Source organism: Solanum dulcamara, chromosome 4, assembly GCF_947179165.1.
Source record: "Solanum dulcamara chromosome 4, daSolDulc1.2, whole genome shotgun sequence".
NCBI classification, from domain to species: Eukaryota; Viridiplantae; Streptophyta; class Magnoliopsida; order Solanales; family Solanaceae; genus Solanum; species Solanum dulcamara.
This window is the reverse complement of record NC_077240.1, coordinates 80,697,860-80,719,293: the sequence shown is the minus strand read 5'-3', so window position 1 is coordinate 80,719,293 and position 21,434 is coordinate 80,697,860. Positions and strand designations below refer to the sequence as shown.

General features: G+C 35.5%; 2 protein-coding genes across 2 annotated transcripts; one reads left to right on the top strand and one right to left on the bottom strand.

The window, feature by feature from the left end:
* The first annotated feature begins 445 nt into the window (after positions 1–445).
* Positions 446–2,040, top strand: LOC129885193 (short chain aldehyde dehydrogenase 1-like). Its single transcript, XM_055959388.1, has 3 exons — positions 446–546; positions 636–895; positions 1,462–2,040. The coding sequence occupies exons 1-3, from the start codon at positions 506–508 to the stop codon at positions 2,001–2,003; spliced, it is 843 nt and encodes a 280-aa protein (XP_055815363.1). The 5' UTR covers positions 446–505; the 3' UTR covers positions 2,004–2,040.
* Positions 2,041–4,069: 2,029 nt separating this feature from the next.
* Positions 4,070–5,897, bottom strand: LOC129885192 (L-ascorbate oxidase homolog). The gene has a single exon (XM_055959387.1). The coding sequence runs from the start codon at positions 5,771–5,773 to the stop codon at positions 4,103–4,105; it is 1,671 nt and encodes a 556-aa protein (XP_055815362.1). The 5' UTR covers positions 5,774–5,897; the 3' UTR covers positions 4,070–4,102.
* Positions 5,898–21,434: the final 15,537 nt, after the last annotated feature.

The window sequence follows — 21,434 nt, the reverse complement described above, 5'->3', positions numbered from 1 at the left end:
GCTTATTTTCCGCTTTATTTAGGTTTTGGGCTGACTTGCCTCGGTGGGTTGAGACGAACGCCATCACACCCGAGCTCGGATCTTGACAAAATAGTTGCTTTGTTTGACCTTGAAGGTGATGTTCTACATTTTTTCTATATCGTAATAATATAATACCAATAAACAAAACAGAAGAAAAAAAATGTGCTACTACAGAAAAAGTAAAGAAATTAAACAACTAGCAGGCAGCAGCACAAGAAAGACCAATTGGACTTTCAACTCAGAGTCAGCAGTCAATAATAACTCCTACAATCTCTTATCAAACTGATTTGCAAATATATTTTTTTGTATTTTTTTAATATTTAGTATTTGAATTATTTTTTTCATTCTAAAAAATAGTATACTGTCACACTATATATAAAGCTTAACCAAATTGTAACTAAGACAATAGAACTCAACACATCTCAGAGATTCAGAAAATACTTAATTTGTGAAGTCATTATTTCTTGAATTTTGTGTTCAAAAAATGGCCAGCAATAGCAATTCAGTCTCTACATCAGCCAAAAGGTATGTATTTAGTGATCACTAATTAGAACTTCCATCGAAATACGATTTTTTTTGGACTCATTTGATTTTGCTATTTTTTAAATATTCAGGCTAGATGGTAAAGTAGCAGTTATTACCGGAGGTGCAAGTGGAATTGGTGCTGCCACTGCAAAATTGTTTGTCGAAAATGGTGCTAAAGTTGTAATTCTTGATGTTCAAGACGATCTTGGCCGTTCACTTTGCGATGAAATCGGCCTAGAACACATCTCGTACGTCCATTGCGATGTCACCAATGAAAAACAAGTGGAGGAGGCCATAGACTTTGCAGTGTCAAAACATGGGAAGATTGACATAATGTACAACAATGCAGGTATATGTGTCAAATGAGTAGTTTAAACTGAATTTAAATGGATCGAACCGATAAAACAAATGTAGCTATTCAACTTTGCCCAAATTTTTGTCGGGCTGAGGTGGAATTGGATCAAAATGGGCTAAATAATGGATAATCTAACCTACCTAATTTTTATCGACTTTTAGTTTATTTATTTGTTTTCTTAGAATTTATTAAATTATCAAATAAAATTAATAATTTTCTTTTATTATAGACATACTAAAATATATATATATATATATATTTTGACAAAAAAATTCATATGTCAATTTACGCTTCATACTTGACCAAAAACAACTCATGAACTAAATTTGGGTGTGGCACTGGCCACTTTAAGAAATAGTCACTATCATGAATTTCAAATTTCACAGTTGAAAAAACTTCATGGGTGTCTTGGAGTTATATTTGTGAAAATTAGAACTTCCAAACAACGACTTAAAGTGGTTATTTTGTAAATTTTACTTGTCAAGATGGATTGAGTTAATAAATGAACTGATTAAGAAGGTCATATTTTCGTGAGCTAATTTTGTCACTTCTAAATACAGGCATCATGGGAAATCTATCTTCAGAAATTACTACAACGGACTACGAAAACCTGAAAAAAGTATTCGACATCAACGTGTTTGGCGCCTTCTTAAGCGCCAAATACGCAGCTCGTGTGATGATCCCGGCTAAAAAAGGCGTCATTCTCTTTACCGCGAGCGTGACAGCCGTGGTAGCCGGGATGTCCCCACACACTTACGCCTCGTCCAAGCATGCGGTAGTCGGGCTAGCGAACAATTTGTGCGTGGAATTAGGACAATATGGAATAAGAGTAAATTGCATTACACCATATGTTGTGGCTACTCCAATGTTGACTAATTTAGTTGGTGGAATTGATCAAAGCAAAGTTGATGAAACACTTATGAAAGCATCTAATTTGAAAGAAGCAAAATTAGAGGCAGAGGATGTTGCTAAAGCTACTGTTTATTTGGCAAGTGATGATTCTAAGTATGTAAGTGGATTGAACTTAATGATTGATGGAGGTTATAGCAAAACTAATCCACTTTTTGCAATGTGTATTAGAGAGATTCTTAGTGGCTTTTAAGCAAGATTTTGGGACTCTTGTTTTCTCTAAAAATGTGTTGAGGATTTGGTTTTTTTATTTGTTCTTCTTGAAAGTTGTCTTGTTATTCAATAACAATTGAGATCTTGTCACACACATGTGTTTTTTTTTTCTTCTTTTGGATAATTAATACTCCTTTTGTTTTAATTTATTTAGTCTGTTTAAAAAAAATGTCTTTTTACTTTTTCTTAAGTAAATGTGTTATCATTAGGAAGGCATCAAGAAGATGCCTAGGGAACAAAAGAAACACCAAAAAAAAATGTTGCTGGGATTATTCTCCATATCTTTTTGATGGCCCTCATCAACTCTAAAAAACAACCAACTATCATAGGCTTTCCTGACTTATGTTGCTTGGGCTCTTTAAAAATATTGATGAGTGTGTGTTGGATCCTTCAAAAATAGTGCAATTTTAAGGATCCAACACAAGTGCGTCATCATTGTTGGAGAGTCCGAGCAGCCTGACAGTCTGAGGAGTAACCCAAGTTAGTCCAAAATTATAGAATAAAAGTTCCATAGGTTAGCAACAATCTGACAATGTAGGAAGGTGATTGATGCTCTCTGATTTATGGAGACTTAACCAGCATATAATGTTCCTGAGTGAGACATATCAAGTAACTTGCACAGCTATTGCAAGTTCCATCTCGTTTCACATTAGCTAGGTAGCAGTGTCAAGAGTCGAAATTTTTGCTAAGGGGGTTCAGAATATAAAGCAGCAAACACACGAAGAGATCAAGAGAATTCAACATCTACTATTTATCTCATTATCATACACACACATATATATAAAGTTGAGTTACTCCAATAATACCATTTAAAAAAAGAAATAAATTGTGCCTTTATAAACTCTAAGAACTAAATTATATTTAATTAATTAAATCTTAAATAATAATCATATCATATTACAAAGAAAAAAAATCAATGTTAATAATAAGTTGAATTACCATTTTGCCCCTATGATAAATCAAATATTTAATTAAATTAAATAATATTATTTTTCCCCTTAAGTTAAAAAAATCTATTAAATATTTTTTTCAATTACATGAATTGAACGTGATTTGGAGATGGATAAGTGATACTTTAATGCTTACACAAATGGCATTCATATTATACAGAATTAATTTCTTTAAATTCATAGATCATGTATCACTATATAACTTTTACAATTCCTATTATTTATGTTTTGATTTTCTTAACTAATTGGCTTTTCAAATTCTAAAACTTTTAGATCAGTAACCTATTTGTTAATACAAAGATTAGTAGAATTTGAATAGTTCACTAAGTAATTAAATGTAGGTTGATTTAAGCTAATAAATATATATGTTAAAAGGAATTCCAAAGAATAACATCAGAAAACACTATATAAAGAGGCACCAAATGATTTCCATTTCCCTCAAGTTTTATTTTTTAGTTGAGCAGATTTTTTTTCAAAATTTGGCCTTCCTTTTCTTTCCCCTTAAGAAAAAACTGCATGAACCAAAAAATAAATGGGAGATGAGAAGCATATAGAGTTGATAAGTGTTGGAATGGAATAATCGCCAGATTCAACTTACCTTCAATCTTAACGAGATGATATATGAAGGCCATTGATGAAAAAGAGGGGATTGATTTCTTTGGAAGGCTGATTTATAATTTTCATTAATTGATTCATTCTTATAGTGTATTGCGATTATAATTATTATAGATGAAGAGAGTACAATACATACGGTTCAATATATAACTTTTTATGGCTTAAGATGTGATGCTATTTGTGTATTTGGAGGGAGTATAATGAAATATAGGAGTACTTATAAACTACAAAAATTAAAGCTTTGCATGTCTAACATTTATCTTAATTTGTTTGTTATTGTTGATACAATAGTTAGATATGTATGGTTTCATGAGGTCGATATTGAAAAAAATGTTAATCATTTTTTGTACTATATATATATATATATGAATGAATAGAAGTAATGAATGGAGGGGGAAATCCTTTACTTTTGTTTTATTATAATTATGTAAATGAAAAGAATACATGATTTTAGCAATCAAACCCTTGTTATAAATAAATATGATCCCCTCCGATGTATGGTTGGATCTATGATCTATGCCGTGTATGGAGAAGGCATGGGCATACTCTTAACAATACCGCAAAGAGGGTGGTTGTCAGGAAGGTTGTACTCATCTCTCAACGAGCGAGCTGGTGAGAGAACACTAAAGTATAGTTGTTGTCCCAAGTAGAACCTCTCCCACATTTCTGATCTCAAGCTCCATAGTCCAGCATTGTCTAGTGTTGTCATCACGGCGGCCCATGAGTTTGGATACACTTGGATGCTATGTCTGTTTATTGCGTCCACTAAGTTGTAGTTCTTTCTTTTCTCAGGAGTCCACTTTCCTGGCTCAATCCCTACTGCAAAGAAGGAATATCCATCCAAGTGATAGGTTTGGATGGTCTTCTCGTGGTTCTCAAAGATGATCTCAACAAAGTTACGGAATGTTGCATTCTTGATATTGGAGGCAATGGTTACTTTCTCTGATGTTGAGGGTTCGTCAGCCATGAGATCATACTTGAAGACCTTATCTGGGGCTCCAAAGTATTCAGCTAGCTTGAATGGGGTCTCTGTATTGGTGTGGGAAATACCATTCAATGCGTATCTAAGCTTTCCATCTACTTCACTCCTAGTGTTGACAATCTTGAAAGTGCGGGTGATGTTGATCTGTCCATAGTGGTAGGATCCCTGAGGGTTGGGGCGGGCAGCACTAGCAGTAAGGTTCCATCTGAATGATCGGAATTGATTCATCGACCAGGCAATGCCTTGGGTGTTTTCTGGTGGTGGTGCTGGGAGATCAGAAGATGCTGGTCCCTTTCCATTGGCATATCGGATGATAGACACGGAGGAGAGTTTAGCTTGCTTCAAGAATCTGCTCGAGGCAATCAGGTAATAGTCCTTGGGCTCTTGATCAGCAGTGACCAATACCGAAAGGCATTGACCAACATGAATGTCAAGTGACTCATAGACATTTTGCACGGTGTGGGATCCTTCCATTTCCACCAACTTCATAGGATGGCCTTGGATCCTGACGTTGACTGATGTCCTCATACCGACATTGCAAAATCTGTACCTATAGGTCTTGCCAGCCTCCATGTTGAAGAGTGGCTCAGCAACTTTGTCACCAACCTTAAGGGATTTTCCATTAATGTGGATGCCATCGGGCCTGCCAAGTGTGCGTCCCCCATCCAAGATCTTCTTCAAGGACTTGTAACCCTTGTTGTACCAATCACCTACGAAGACATTATAGTCATCGGCAGGGTTGTCAAAAGGAACAGGGATAAGGGCACGACTATGAACATTGATGGCACCAAAACCACCAGCAGCGCGATGCAAGTCTGTTGTTGGGAAGTAGAAGAAGCTACCAATTTGATCCTTAACCTGGAAGCGGTAGGTAAAGTTTGTGCCAGGCATAATAGGGCACATGGTACCTGGGGTACCATCTTGCCACGAGTTCTTTCTTTGTTGAACACCGTTCCAGGTTAAGAGCAACGGTTCATCTAAATGGTTGAAGACATTAACAACTATGTTGTTATTGGAGGTACAATTGATCCTAGGTCCTGGGAGTTGTCCATTTATAAGGATGCCCTGTAGTGGGACACCCAATGGAGCGATAGTTCCATATGTGACATTCCACTCGAAGTGGAGGTAAGGATCCTCAGATTTCACCAACACAAATGAAAGGCAAACTAGCAAAGACACAACTGTGAAACTAGTTCTCTCCATGTTCCCCTATATATCCCCAATTTCACACTTTTTTTTTATATTATATATTTATGGATATGTTTTTGGGGGAATTTTATTTAATTCTGACAAAGAAGAAGAGGGAAATATCTTCTTCTTCTTTCTTCCTTTTTTCAGTCGCTAGAGCTTGCATTTATTACATTCTATACTTGAGGGAATTTATAGCAAATGTTTTCCATTTTGGAACCATTCATTCATAATTAACTGTCTTCATTATGTGTGTGGCACTCCTTATATTTTTAACTACATTTTTGCATTGCCTCTTGTTTTTGTTTACTTTTCTTTAATTAATGACTTCTAATTATTCTAATGTTGACTTATTCTTTTCTATTATTCCTCTAAAGTTTAGCTAATTGAGTGGTACAATTCTTCTTGAGTTCATGTAGTCATTAATATTATGCAAAAAAAAAAAAAAAAACAGCTAAGTGTTGACATTGTTAGTATACTAATTAACTACTCCCTCTGTCCCATATTAGTTCTATTTTATACGGCAATTAAGAAATTATTAATAGATTGAATTAACTTTATTATTAGTTAGATAAAATATACATAAAGTATAAGAATAGCTAGTATTGAGAATTGTTCACATTTTAAACACTGTATTAATTGTAGGGATAAACAGAAAAATAATAGTAGTTAATTCTATCATAATCTGAAAAGTGATTTAGTAATATGGAAAAACTATTTTTAGTAAAATGTCCATCTAATATGAAACAGGGATACTTCCTTTTTATAACCCAAAAACAAGAACAATACTTTTGTATATGCATAGACGTAAGATATATGCATACTTATTAACCATAGTGGGGATATATGTACCAAACAAATTAGTACGAATATATATTATTTATTGTAGTATATACATAGTTCTATGGACTAACTACATATAATTACAGAAGTATATATGAGGGGTTTGTATGCTGAGGCGGATCTGGGGATTGCTAGTGGATTCATCCAAACTCTTCGGCAAATGTTATAAATACGTCGTGGATTGTGCTAAGGCTATACATACTTTTTCCCCAGATATTTATAGAGAATCCCATAAAAATTTCAGAAAAAGATTAATCGAAATCTATATCACCAAAATATTCATCGGCTAACACATAAAAAATGAGAAAATCACCTCATTTCGCTTGAACGGCCCCTTAATGCTATGAATACACCGTGGATCGTGCCAAGGCTACACGTACTTCTCCTCCGGATACTTACGGAGGGTCCTATAAAGGTTTCGGAAAAAGATTAATTGAAATCCATATCACCAAAATATTCATGGCTAACACACAAAAAAAATAAAAATCACCTAATTCCGCTTGGGCGGCCCCTTGATGCTATGAGTATGTCGTGGATCCTGTCGAGGTTACACGTACTGATTTTTCGGTTACTTACGAAGGATCCCATAAAGTTTTCAAGAGAATGTTGACCAAACGCAATATCACAAAAATATTTATGGGCTTACACTCAAGAAAAATAAAAAAATCGTCTAATTCCGCTTCTGCAATTCCTAAATGCTATGTATGTGCTGTGGAGCATGACGAGGCTACACGTACTGATCCTCCGGGTACTTACGGAGGGTATCATAATGATGTTGAAAAAAAATTGACCAGAAGCTAGTTCATCAAAATATTCATGGGCGAACATATATGAAAAATGAGAAAATCGCTTGATTCCGCTTATGCGACCCCTTAATGTTATGATGGGCTGTGGATCGTGTTGAGGCGACACGTACTGATCCTCCAAGTACTTATGGAGGGTCCGACAATGATTTCGAAAAAAAGTGACCAGAAGCCATTCCACCAAATTATTCATGGGCTAAATACAAGAAAAATAAAAAAAATTGTCTAATTCCGCTTATACGGTTCCTAAATGTTATGAATGCACCGTGGATCGTGTCGATGCTACACATAATTATCCCTTGGATAATAACAGAGGATTCCATAATGGTTTCGAAAAAAAATTAATCGGAAGCTAGTTCACCAAAATATTTATAGCTAACACACACAAAAATGAGAAAATCGTCTAATTCCGCTTGTGTGGCCCCTAAATGCTATGAATGCGCCGTTGATATTTATGAGGTTACATGTACTGATCCCCTAGTTGCTTATAGAGGATACCATAATGGTTTCGAAAAAAATTTATCGAAAGTCAGTTCACCAAATTATTCATGGGCTAACACACGCGAAAAATGAGGAAATCGCCTAATTTCACTTATGCGGCCCCAAAATGTTATAAATACGCCCTGGATTATGCCGCAACTACACGTAATGATCCCTCGGGTACTTATGAAGGATCCCATAATGGTTTCAAAAAAAATTGATTGGTAGCCAGTTCATCAAAATATTCATGTGCTAACACACACGAAAAATAAGAAAATCGCCTAATTCCGCTTATGCGACCCCTAATTATTATGAATGCACCGTAGATCATTCTGAAGAAACATGTACTGATGTCCCGGATACTTACGGAGGGTTCCACAAGGTTTTAGAAAAAAATTGATCGGAAATCAGTTCACCAAAATATTCATCGGCTAACACACATGAAAAATGAGAAAATCGCTTAATTCTTCTTATGCGTCCCCTAAATACTATGAATGCAAGGTGGATCGTGCAAACGATACACGTACTGATCCCCCAGATACTTACAGAGGGTTGCATAATGATTTTTGGAAAAAAAATTGATCGGAAGCCAGTTCATCAAAATATTCATGGGATAACACACACGAAAAATGAGAAACTCACTAATTCCATTTGTGCGGCCCTTAATTGTTATGAATGAATCGTGGATCGTGATGAGGCTACATGTACTGATCCTTTGGGTACTTACGGAGGATCACATAATGGTTCAAGATATATTTTTTTTTACTGAAATTCAGTTCACCAAAATATTCATATGAAAAATGAGAAAATAGCGTGATTCTACTTGTGCGGCCCCTAATTGCTATAAATACACCATGGATTATGGTGAATCTACACGTACTGATCTCTAGGGTACTTATAGAGGGTCCCATACTGGTTTTCAAACAAATTTGATTAAAAGTCAGTTCACCAAAATATTTATGCGCTAACACATACGAAAAATGAGAAAATTACCTAATTTTGCTTGTGGATCATGCTGATATTACACGTACAAATCCTTCAGGTATTTATGTAGGGTTCCATAATAATTTCAGAAAAAAATTAATCGAAAGTCAATTCACCAAAATATTCATTGGTTAACCGACATGAAAAATAAAAAAATTGACTAATTCCACTTATGAGGACCCTAAATGCTATGAATGCACCGTGGATCATGCTGAGGATCGACATATTGATACCTCGAGTAGTTATGGAGGGTCCCATAATGATTTCATAAAAATTCTTACCAAAAGTCAGTTCACCAAAATATTTATGGGCTAACACACGAAAAATAAAAAAATCGCTGAATTCTGCTTGTGTGGCACCTAAATACTTCATATGCGTCGTGGATCATGTCGAGGCTACACGTACTAATCATCGGGTACTTACGGAAGGTCCTATAAGGGCCTCAAAAAAAATGATCGAAAGCAGTTCACCAAAATATTCATAGGCTATCACATATGAAAAATGAGAAAATCATTTAATTCTACTTGTGCGGCCAATAAATGCTATGAATGCGTTGAGGCGACACACACTGATCTCTCGAATACTTATAGAGGGTCCCATAAATATTTCAAAAAAAATTGATCAGAAGCAGTTTACCAAATATTCATGGACTAACACACACGAAAAATGAGAAAATCATCTAATTCTGTCTGTGCGGCCCTTATATGCTATTATTGCACAGTAGATCATGTTGAAGCTACACGTACAAATTCTTTGAGTACTTATAGAGGGTTTCATAATGGTTTCAAAAAACATTGACCGGAAGTCAGTTCACCATGGGCGTTATACACGAAAAATGAAAAAATTATTTAATTCCTCTTATGCGACCCCTAAATATTATAAATATATTGTGGATCATGCCGATAATAGAGATACTGATCCCTCGGGTACTTCCCATAATAGTTTTGTAATTTTTTTATCGGAAGTCAGTTCACCATAATATTTATGGGTTAACACACGAAAAATGAGAAAATTGCCTAATTCCGTTTGTGAGGCACCTAAATATTATGTATACGTCATGGATCATGTAGAGGCTACACGTGTTGATCCCTCGGGTACTTACAGAAGGTCCCATAATAGTCTCAAAAAATATTGACCTCAGTTCACCAAAATATTCATTAGCGAACACATGTACTGATCCTCCATGTAATTACGGAGGGTTCATCAAATTATTCATTGTCTAAACACAAAAAATGAGAAAATTATCTAATTCCTCTTGTACGGTCCCTAAATATTATGAATGCGCTGTGGATCATGCCGATGTTACACGTACTGATCCCTCGAGTAATAAAAAAGGATCCCATAATGATTTCAGAAAAAATTTGACCGAAATCCAATTTCATAAAATAATCATGGGCTAATACACATAAAAAATAAGAAAATTGCTTAATTTCGCTTGTATGACCCCTAAATACTATGAATGCATCATGAATAGTGATGAGGCTAAATGTATTGATCCCTAAGGTACTTAAGGAGGATCCCATAATGGTTTCAAGATTTTTTTTTACTGGAAGCCAGTTCACTAAAATATTCATGGCTAACACATATGAAAAATGAGAAAATCGTGAAATTCTATTTGTGCGGCCCCTAAATGCTATAAATGCGACGTGGATTGTGGCAAAGCTACAGGTACTGATATCTCGGGTACTAATAGATGGTCTCATTCTGGTTTTGTAAAAAAATTGATTAGAAGCCAATTCACCAAAATGTTCATGGGCTAATACACACGAAAAATGAGAAAATTGCCTAATTCTGCTAGTGCGGCCCCTAAATACTATGATTGCACCGTGGATCATGCCGAGCCAATACGTACAAATCCCTCAGTTCTTTATGGAGGGTCCATAATGTTTTCAAAAAATAATTAACCAGAAGTCAATTCACCAAAATATTTATTGGCTAACTCACACAAAAAATGAGAAAATCGTCTAATTCCACTTGTGCGGCTCCTAAATTCTATGAATGCACCCTGGATCGTGCCGAGGATAGACATATTGATCCATCATGTACTTACAGAGGGTTCCATAATGGTTTCATAAATATTTTTACCGGAAGTCAGTTCATCAAAATATTTATGGGCTAACACACGAGAAATGAGAAAATTGTCTAATTCTACGTGTGTAGTACCTAAATGCTATGTATGCCCCGTGGATCATGTCGAGGATATACGTACTAATCCTCAGGTACTTAAGGAAGGTCCCATAAGGGTCTCAAAAAAATTTGATCGGAAGCAGTTCACCAAAATATTCATGGGCTATGACACATGAAAAATGAAAAAATCGCTTAATTCCACTTGTACGGCCACTAAATGCTATGAATGCATCGTGAATCGTACCAAGGATACATGCACTGATATCTCGGGTACTTATAGAGGGTCCCATAATCATTTCAGAAGAAAACTGATCAGAAATCAGTTCACCAAAATATTCATGGGCTAATATACACAAAAAATGAAAAAAAATCCTTTAATTTTACTTGTGCGGCCCATATATCCTATGATTGCGTCGTGGATCATGTCGAGGCCACACGTACAAATTCCTCAGGTACTTACAAAGGGTCCTATAATGGCTTCAAAAAAAATTGACAGAAAGTCAGTTCACCATGGGCTAACATACACGAAAAATGAGAATATCGTCTAATTCTACTTGTGCGGCCACTAAATGCTATAAATCCGCTATGGATTATGCGATAATAGAGATACTGATCTTTCGAGTACTTACAAAGGATCTCATAATGGTTTCATAATTTTTTTTACCGAAAGGCAACTCACCAAAATATTTATGGGCTAACACACGAAAAATGAGAAAATCGTCTAATTTCGCTTGTGTGGAACCTAAATATTATATATACGTCATGGATCATGTTTAGGCTATCTGTGTTGATTCCTTGGGTAATTACGGAAGGTCCCATAATAATCTTGAAAAATATTGGCCCTATTTCACCAAAATATTCATAGGCTAGCACATACAAAAAATGAGAAAATCGACTAATTACGCTAGTGCAGCCCCTAATTACTATGAATATATCGTGGATTGTGTCGAGGCTACATATATTGATCCACCGAATACTTATGAGGGTCCCATAATGGTTTCAGAAAAAAATTGACTCGAAGCAAGTTCATCAAAATATTCATTAGCTAACATATACGAAAAATGAGAAAAATTGCATCATTCTGCTTGTGCGGCCCTAAATACTATGAATGCGTCATGGATCATTTTGAGGGTGAATGTATTGATCCCCCTACTACTTACGGAGGGTCCCAAAATGGTTTCAAAAAAATTGATGGGAAGTCAGTTCACCAAAATATTTATGGGCTAACACACATGAAAATGAAAAAATCGACTAATTCCGCTTGTGCGACTCCTAAATACTCTGAAAGTGTCGTAGATTGTGCTGAACCTACAAGTATTGATCTCCCAAATACTTACGGAGTGTCCTATAATAGTTTCAAAAAAAATTGACAGAAAGTCAGTTCACCAAAATATTTATGAGCTAACACACAAAAATTGAGAAAATAATCTAATTTCGCTTGTGCGGCCCCTAAATGCTTTGAATGCACCGTGAATCATGTTGAGGCTATACGTACTAAATCTTCAGGTAATTACAGAGGGTCCCATAATGTTTTTAGAAATTTTTTTACTGAAAGCCAGTTCACCAAAATATTCATAGCTAACATACACGAAAAATGAGAAAATCAGCTAATTCCACTTGTGCGGCCTCCTAAATGCTATCTATGCACCATGGTTCGTGCCGAATCTACACGTACTAATCCCACAGATAATTACATATGGTCCTATAATATTTTTTAAAAAAATTGACCAAAAGTCAATTTGCTAAAATATTAATAGGGGGGTTAACACACATGAAAAATAAAAAAAATAGTCTAATTCCGCTTGTGCGGCTCTTAAATGTTATGAATGCTTCATGGATCATGCCGAATATGCACGTACTGATGCCACGTGCACTTTAGGATGGTCCCATATTAGTTTTGAAAAAAAATAATCGGAAACCTTTTCACCAAAATATTCATGGGGCTAACACACAAAAAATGAGAAAATCTCCTAATTCCACTTATGCGACCTTTAAATACCTATGGATATGCCTTGGATCGTGTCAAGGCTACACGTATTTATCTCTGAATACTTACGGAGGGTTTCATAATGGTCTCATAAAATAAATTGACCGAAATCTGAATCACCAAAATATTTATTAGCTAACACACACGAAAAATGAGAAAATCATAAATTCCGCTTGTGCGGCCCCTAAATGCTATGTATGCTCCATGGATCGTGTCGAGTCTACTCGTACTGATCCCTTGGTTACCTACAGATGGTCTCATAATACAGTTGGAAAAAATTAATCGAAAGCCAATTCATGGGATAACACATACGAAAAATGAGAAAATCATGTAATTATACTTGTGCGGCCGCTAAATGCTATTAATGCGCAGTGAGAGATCTGAACGTGCAGCGTTAGCATGATCCACGATGCATTTATAGTATTTAGGGGCCGCACAGGCGTATTTAAGTGATTTTTTCATATCTTTTGTTTATGTTAGCTCATGCATATTTTGGTAAACTGGCTTCTGATCGATTTTTCTTCAAAACTATTATGGAACCCACCGTAGGTATCCGGGGGATCAGTACGTATGGCATCGGCATGATCCAAGGCGCATTCTTAGCATTTAGGGGATGCTAAAGCGAAATTAGGTGATTTGTCATTTTTTTGTATGTTAGCTTGTTAATATTCTGCTGAACTGGCTTCTGAACGATTTTCCTTCAAAACCATTATGGGACCCTCCGTAGATATCCGACAGATTAGTACATGTGGTGTTGGCATGATCCAAGTAGGATTTTTATGATTTAGGGCCATACAATCGGAATTAGGATATTTTGTCATTTGTTTCATGTATGTTAGCCCTTGAATATTTTGCTGAACTGGCTTATGGTTGATTTTTCTTTAAAATCATTATAGGACCCTCTGTAAGTATCCGGGGGATCAATATGTGCAACTTCGGCATGATCCACATCGCATTCATAGTATTTAGGGGATGCACAAGCAGAATTAGGTGATTCTTTTACTTTTTTCATGTGTTAGCCCATGAATATTTTGGTCAACTTGTTTCCGATCGATTTTCTATTGAAATATTTATGAGACCCTCTATAGGTACAAAGGAGATCAGTAGGTGCATCGTCGGCATGATCCTTGGGGCATTCATAGAATCTAGGGGCCGCACAAGCATAATTAAGTGATTTTGTCATTTTTTGTGTGCTGTAGCCCATAAATATTTTGGTGAACTAGCTTGTGATTAATTTTTCTTTGAAACAATTATGGACCCTTTGTAGGTACCTAGGGTATTAGTATGTTCAACTTTGACATGATTCACGATGCATTCATAATATTTTGAGCCGCACAAGTGGAATTAGGCTATTTTGTCATTTTTTATTTGTGTTAGTCCATGAATATTTTGGTGAGCTAGCTTTTCATCTATTTTTCTTTGAAACCATTATGGGAGCCTACGTAGGTACCCAGGGTATTAGTATATGCATCATCGACATGATCCATGGTGCATTCATAGCATTTTTTGAGTCGCACAAGCAGAATTAAGTGTATTTGTCATTTTTTCTTAAGTATTAGTCCATTAATATTTTGGTGAAGTGGCTTATGATCAATTTTTCTTCGAAACCATTATAGGAACCTTTGTAGGTACCCGAGGGATCATTTCGTGCGATGTCGGCTCAATCCAGGGCGTATTTATAGCATTTAGCCCGCACAAGCAAAATTAGGCAATTTTGTTATTTTTTTCATTTATGCTAGCCCATGAATATTTTGGTGAACTAACTTCCGATTGATTTTTCTTCGAAATCATTATGGGACCCTCCGTACGTACCCGAGGGATCAGCACGTGCAGTGTCGACATAATCCAAGGCACATTCATAGCATTTAGGGCTACACAAGTAGAATTAGACGATTTTGTCATTTTTTGGTGTCTGTTAGCCCATTAATATTCTAGTGAACTGGCTTATGAACAATTTGTCTTCAAACTGTTATGGGACCCTCTATAGGTACTTAGGGTATCAGTAGATGCGATTTCAGCATGATCCAAGTAGCATTTATAGTATTTAGGCGTTGTAAAAGTAGAATTAGGTGATTACATGAATATTTTGGTAAACCGGCTTCCAATCGATTTTGCTTTGAAACTATTATAGGACCTTCCATAAGTACCCTGGGGATCATTGTCATGATTCATAACACATTCATAGCAATTAGGGGTCAGACAAGCGGAGATGATATTTTTATTTTTTCACGAGTGTTAGCCCATGAATATATTTATGAACTGACTTCCGGTCAACATTTATTTGAAATCATAATGGGACCCTCCGTAGGTACCCACGAGTATTAGTACATGCGTCTTTGTCAAAATCCATGGCGTATTCATGATATTTAAGGGTCACACAAACGAAATTAAGAGATTTGGTCATTTTTTCGTGTGTGTTAGCCCATAAATATTTTGGTGAACTTGATTTCTTTTAATTTTTCTATGAAACCATTATGGGATCGTACATAGGTAGCCAAGAGATCAGTACATACGGTGTCGGTAAGATCCACAGTGCATTCATAAGGTTTAGGGCAACATTAATATTTTGGTAAAAAAGGCCTCCAATCTATTTTTATTTGAAACCATTGTGGGAGCCTTCGTAGAACCTGGGTTATCAGTACATGGGTCGTCATTAACATCTACGACGTATTTATAGCATTTAGAGGCCATACAAAATTAGGAGATTTTGTTATTTTTTCGTGTGTGTTAGCCCATTAATATTTTGGTGAGATGAATTTCGATCTATTTTTCTTTGAAACTATTACAGGACCCTACGTAGGTTCAGGGGATTAGTATGTGCATCATTATCATAATCCACTACGCATTCATAGCATGTTGGAGCCGCACAAGCGGAATTAAGTGATTTTGTCATTTTTGTGTGTGTGTTAGCCCATAAGTATTTTGGTGAACTGAATTCCAAGCGATTTTTGTTCGAAACCATTATAGGACCCTCCGTAGGTACCTGAGGGATCAGAACATGTGACGTTGTCATGATCCACGATGCATTTATAGTATTTAGGGGCCACCAAGCGGAATTAGGCTATTTTGTCATTTCTTTCATTTGTGTTAGGCCGTGTATATTTTGGTGAAGTGGCTTACAATTAATTTTTCTTCGAAATCATTATGGGACCCACTATAGAAACTCGGACATCAGTACGTGCGGCTTCGGCACTATCCAAGATGTATTCATAACATTTAGGGGCTGCTAAAGCGAAATTAAGTAATTTGTCATTTGTTTGGTGTTTGTTAGCCCGTTAATATTCTGGTGAACTAGCTTCTAAGCGATTTTTATTTGAAATCATTATGGGACCCTCCTAGGTACCCGAGGGATCAGTATGGTGTTGGCATGATCCAAGTAACATTCATAGAATTTTTGGGCTGCACGAGCGGAATTAGACGATTTTATTATTTTTTCATGTGTAATAGCTCATGAATATTTTGGTGTACTGGCTTTTGATTGATTTTTCTTTGAAACTGTTATAGGATCATCATAGGTACCTGAGCGATCATTACGTGCAGCATCGGCATGATCCACGGCATATTCATAGCATTTAGGAGCAGCACAAGCGGAATTAGGCAAGTTTTTCTCATTTTTCGTGTATTTGCCCATTAATATTTTGGTGAATTGGCTTTTGATCGATTTTTCTTTAAAATCTTTATAAGACCCTCTATAGGTACCTAGGGGATCAGTAGGTGCATTGTCAGCATGATCCACGGTCCATTCATAGCATCTAGGGGTCGCACAAACGTAATTAGGTGATTTTGTCATTTTTTTCATGTGTGTTGGCCCATTAATATTTTGGTGAACTGGGTTTTGATCGATTTCTCTTCAAAACCGTTATGAGACCATCCGTAGGTACTTTAGAGATTAGTATGTTCAGCTTTGGCATAACCACGGTGCATTCATAACATTTTGGGCCGCATAAGAGAAATTAGGTAATTTTGTCATTTTATCGTGTGTATTAGCCAATGAATATTTTGATGAACTGGCTTCCAGTCGATTTTTCTTCGAAAACATGATGGAATCGTTTGTAGTATCTGGGGATCAGTATGTGCAGCGTTGTCATCATCAACGACGCATTCAAAGTATTAAGGGGGCCGCGCAAGCGAAATTAGATAATTTTATCAATTTTTGTATATGTTAGATTATGAATATTCTGGATGAATTGGCTTTGATTGATTTTTTTCTTTGAAACCGTTATGGGACTCTCCATAGGTATTCATAAGATCAGTACATGTGGTGTCGACACGATCCGCAGGATCAGTACAGGTAGCGTTTAGGGGCCACACAAGCAGAATTTGGCAATTTTGTCATTTTTTTGTATGTGTTAGCCAATTAATATTTTGGTGAACTGTCTTTTCGATTGGTTTTTATTCAAAACCATTATGGGACCCTCTGTAAGTATCTGGGGATCAGTAGGTGCAGCGTCATCATGATACATGGTGCATTTGTACGCGATTTTATTATTTTTTCGTGTGTGTTAACCCATAAATATTCTAATGAACTGGCTTCTAATTGAGTTTTATTCAAAACCATTATTGGAACTCTGTAGGTATCCGGGAATTTTGTCATTTTTATCGTGTGTGTTAGCCAAGTTACATTCATAGCATTTAGGGCTACACAAGTGAAATTAGGCCATTTTGTCATTTTTTCATGTGTGTTAGCCCAAAAATATTTTGGTGAACTGGTTTCAGGTTATTTTTTCATAGAAATTGTTATAAAACCTTACCTAGGTACCCGTGTATCAGCATGTGAAGCATCGACATGATCCACGGTGCCTTCATAGGACTTTGGATCCGCACAAGCAAAATTAGGTGATTTTGTCATTTTTTTGGGTATAATAGCCAATGAGTATTTTGGTGAACTGGATCTCAGTCTATTTTTTTATAAAATTATTATAGTACCCTTCGTAGATACCCGTGGGATCAGTACGTGCGGCGTTGTCATGATTCAAGGCGCATTCATAGTATTTAGAAGTCACACAAACGAAATTAGGCAATTTTATCAATCTTTTGTGTGAATTATCCCATTAATATTTTGGTGAACTGTCTTCCGATTAATTTTTCTTCAAAACCATTATGGGACCCCCCGTAGGTACCTGAGGTATTGGTACATGAGGCGTCTACATGATCCATATTGAATTCATAGTATTTTGAGGCTGCATAAGCAGAATTAGGCAATTTTGTTATTTCTTTCATTTCTGTTAGCGCATCAATATTTTGGTGAACTAATTTTCGATCGATTTTTCTGCAAGACTGTTATGATTCCCTCCGTAGGTATTCTGGGATCAGTATGTGCATCTTCGGTATGATCCAAGGTGCATTAATCATATTTAGGGGCCGCACAAGCAAAGTTAGGCGAATTTGTCATTTTTTCGTATGAGTTATCTCATGAATATTCTGGTGAAATGGGTCCCGGTCAATATTTCTTTGAAACCATTATGGAACCTTCTGTAGAGGCATTTAGAATCCTTTTATTGGCGACGCAATAGGAATTAGGCGAGTTTGTCAGTGTTTTATGTGTGTTAGCCCACGGAGTTTTTAGGTACCGAGGGACCCGGGTCAAACTTTCTTGGTTTCTTTCTTAGTAGCGTCTGTAACGACATAGGGAATGACTCTAGTAGCCCCAGCAGTACTTCTAGGATGTTTAGGAGCATTTTATTGGTGACGCAACAGGAATTAGGCGATTTTGCCAATTTTTTGTATGTGTTAGCCCACGGATTATTTTGGTGTCGGGGGTCTTGGTAGAATTTTCTTGAATTTTATCTTAGTAGCATTCCTAATGGCCTGAGGAATGACTCTAGTAGCTATGACAGTGCTTCTACAGTGTTTGAGAGCATTTAATTGATGATGCAACAGAAATTAGGTGATTTTTCCAATTTTTCATTTGTGTTAGCCCACAGATTTTTTAGGTGTCGTGGGTTTGGGTCAAATTTGCTTGGATTTTACTTTAGTCGCATCCGTAATGACCTAAGAATGACTCTACTAGCCATGGTGGTGCTTCTACAGCGTTTAGGAGCATTTTGTTGGCGACGCAATAGAAATTCAGCGATTTTATTAGTTTTTCGTGTGTTAGTCCACAAATTTTTGACTAGACGAGGGTCCGAATCAAAGTTTCTTTGACTCTTCCTTAGTAGCATCCGTAATGACCCGGGAAACAAGTGTCGTATCCCCAACGGTGCTTTTATGACATTTAAAAGCATTTTATTAGCGACGCAATAAGAATTAGGCGATTTAATAAGTTTTCTGTGTGTGTTAGCCCATGGACTTTTTGGGTGCCGAGAGTTCGGGCCGACTTTTCTTGGATTCTTCCTTAGTAGTGTCAGCAACGATCTGGTGAATGACTCCAGTAGCCCCAGCAGCGCTTTTACGATGTTTAGGAGTATTTTATTAGCAACGCAACAGGAATTTGGCAATTTTGCTAGCTTATCGTGTATGTTGGCCCATAGATTTTTTGGGGTGCCGGGAGTCTGGATGGAATTTTCTTGGATTTGTTTTTACTGCGTTCGTAACAACCTGGAGAACGACTCTAGTAGCCCCGATAGCGATTTTATGGCATTTAGAAGCATCTTATTGGCGACACAACTAGAATTAAGTAATTTTGCCAAATTTTGGTGTGTTAGCACGCGATTTTTTTAGGTGCCAGGGGTCCAAATCAAAATTTTTTGGATTTTTTCTTAGTAGCGTCCGTACCAATCTTGGAAACGACTTTAGTAGCCCTGCTGGGGCTTCTACAGCATTTAGGAGCAATATATTGGCGACGCAACAGGAATTGGGCAATTTTGCTAGTATTTCGTGTGTTAGCCCACGTATTTTTTAGATGATGGGGGTCGAGGTCGAATTTCTTTAGAATCTTCCCTAGTAGCATCGATAACGACTTGGAAAAAGACTCTGGTAGTCTCGGCGGGCTTCTACAGTGTTTTGGGCATTTTATTGGCGACACAATAACAATTAGGCGAGTTTGCCAGTTTTTCGTATATGTTAGCCCATAGATTTTTTAGGTGCAAGGGGTACGAGTCGAATTTTTTTGAATTCTTTCTTAGTAGCATCCGTAATGACCACGTGAATCACTCCAGTAGCTCCGGTGGGGCTTTTAAGGCGTTTAAAAACATTTTATTAGCGACGCAACATGATTAAGACGATTTTATCAGTTTTTAGTCTATGTTAGCCCACATATTCTTTAAGTATTAGGGTTCGGGTTGAATTTGATGACACCTCATATTGGCACTCCACAACGTAAATAAATAAAATTAATTAAAAAAAACTATGTTTCTTCAATTTTAAACAATTTTAAAATAATTAGCTTGCAAAAATAAAATTATATATATATTATTATTAAGTAATTTTTGCATTTTTTAAACAATTCCTGAACAATAAATACATTTTTATTTTATATAATTATTAGGAAAATCGTCTCAAATTTATTTATTTATTTATTTATTATTATTATTATTATTATTATTATTATTATTATTATTATTATTATTATTATTATCATTATTATTATATTTATTTATTTTTTAACTAAATATTTTTTCAATTAATTGATGTTTAATCATCTTATTTTAATTTTAGCCCTTTTCAATGTTAAATAAATTGAAATGATTGATTTTTATAAATCTCGAAATATTTTCAAGTTATTTTAAAAATAATTTTTGTCATCTTTATTATTTTAAGATAATATATGTAGACACGTAATTTTTAATCGAATTTGAGATTTTACACAATTTTTAGTTTTATAAATTTCTTTTATATCTAAATTAAATATTTTTTGGTTTTTATCTTATTTTAGTAAGTTTATTCTATAAAAGGGGGGATTAAAAAAGAAAAAACTACAAAAATAGAGTCACATTTTTAGTAGAAGTTTTTTTATTATTATTATTTCCAAAGAAAAGAAAGTTTTAAAAATACACATGTTTTATTTAAAATTAGGTTTAATAAATAAGTTTGCTATTTTAATATTTTTTTGACTAGTCATCTAACTTGTTTATATTTTATTAGTATAAAATAATTGGTTACTATTATTATTATTATTTCATTTTGTTATGAAAAATAAAATAAATGAAAGAAACAATTCTACTACCATATTCATCTTTCCCCTAAAATATACAAACCCTTTTCCTAAAAAACTCTCTCCTTTTTAATTGGTTACTATTATTATTATTATTTTATTTGTTATGAAAAATAAAATAAATAAAAGGAATCGTCTTACTACCTCATATTTTATCTTTCCCCTGAAACATGCAAACCTCTTTTCCTAAAAACCTATCCTTTTTCTTTTCTTTTCCCTAAAGTAGCGTATGAGACGACTTAGGGAATGAATCTAGTAGACCCAGTGGGGCTTCTACGGTAATTAGGAGCATTTTAGGGGCGACGTAATAGCAATTACGCAATTTTGACAATTTTTCAATCATGTTAGCCGATGGAATTT

Excerpts from the sequence above, each read along its gene's own strand:
- LOC129885193 (XM_055959388.1), top strand. The coding sequence starts at position 506 with ATGGCCAGCAATAGCAATTCAGTCTCTACATCAGCCAAAAG. Across the intron at positions 547-635 it reads GTCTCTACATCAGCCAAAAG|GCTAGATGGTAAAGTAGCAG; the intron begins GTATGTATTTAG and ends TTAAATATTCAG. Across the intron at positions 896-1,461 it reads CATAATGTACAACAATGCAG|GCATCATGGGAAATCTATCT; the intron begins GTATATGTGTCA and ends TTCTAAATACAG.
- LOC129885192 (XM_055959387.1), bottom strand. The coding sequence starts at position 5,773 with ATGGAGAGAACTAGTTTCACAGTTGTGTCTTTGCTAGTTTGCCTTTCA.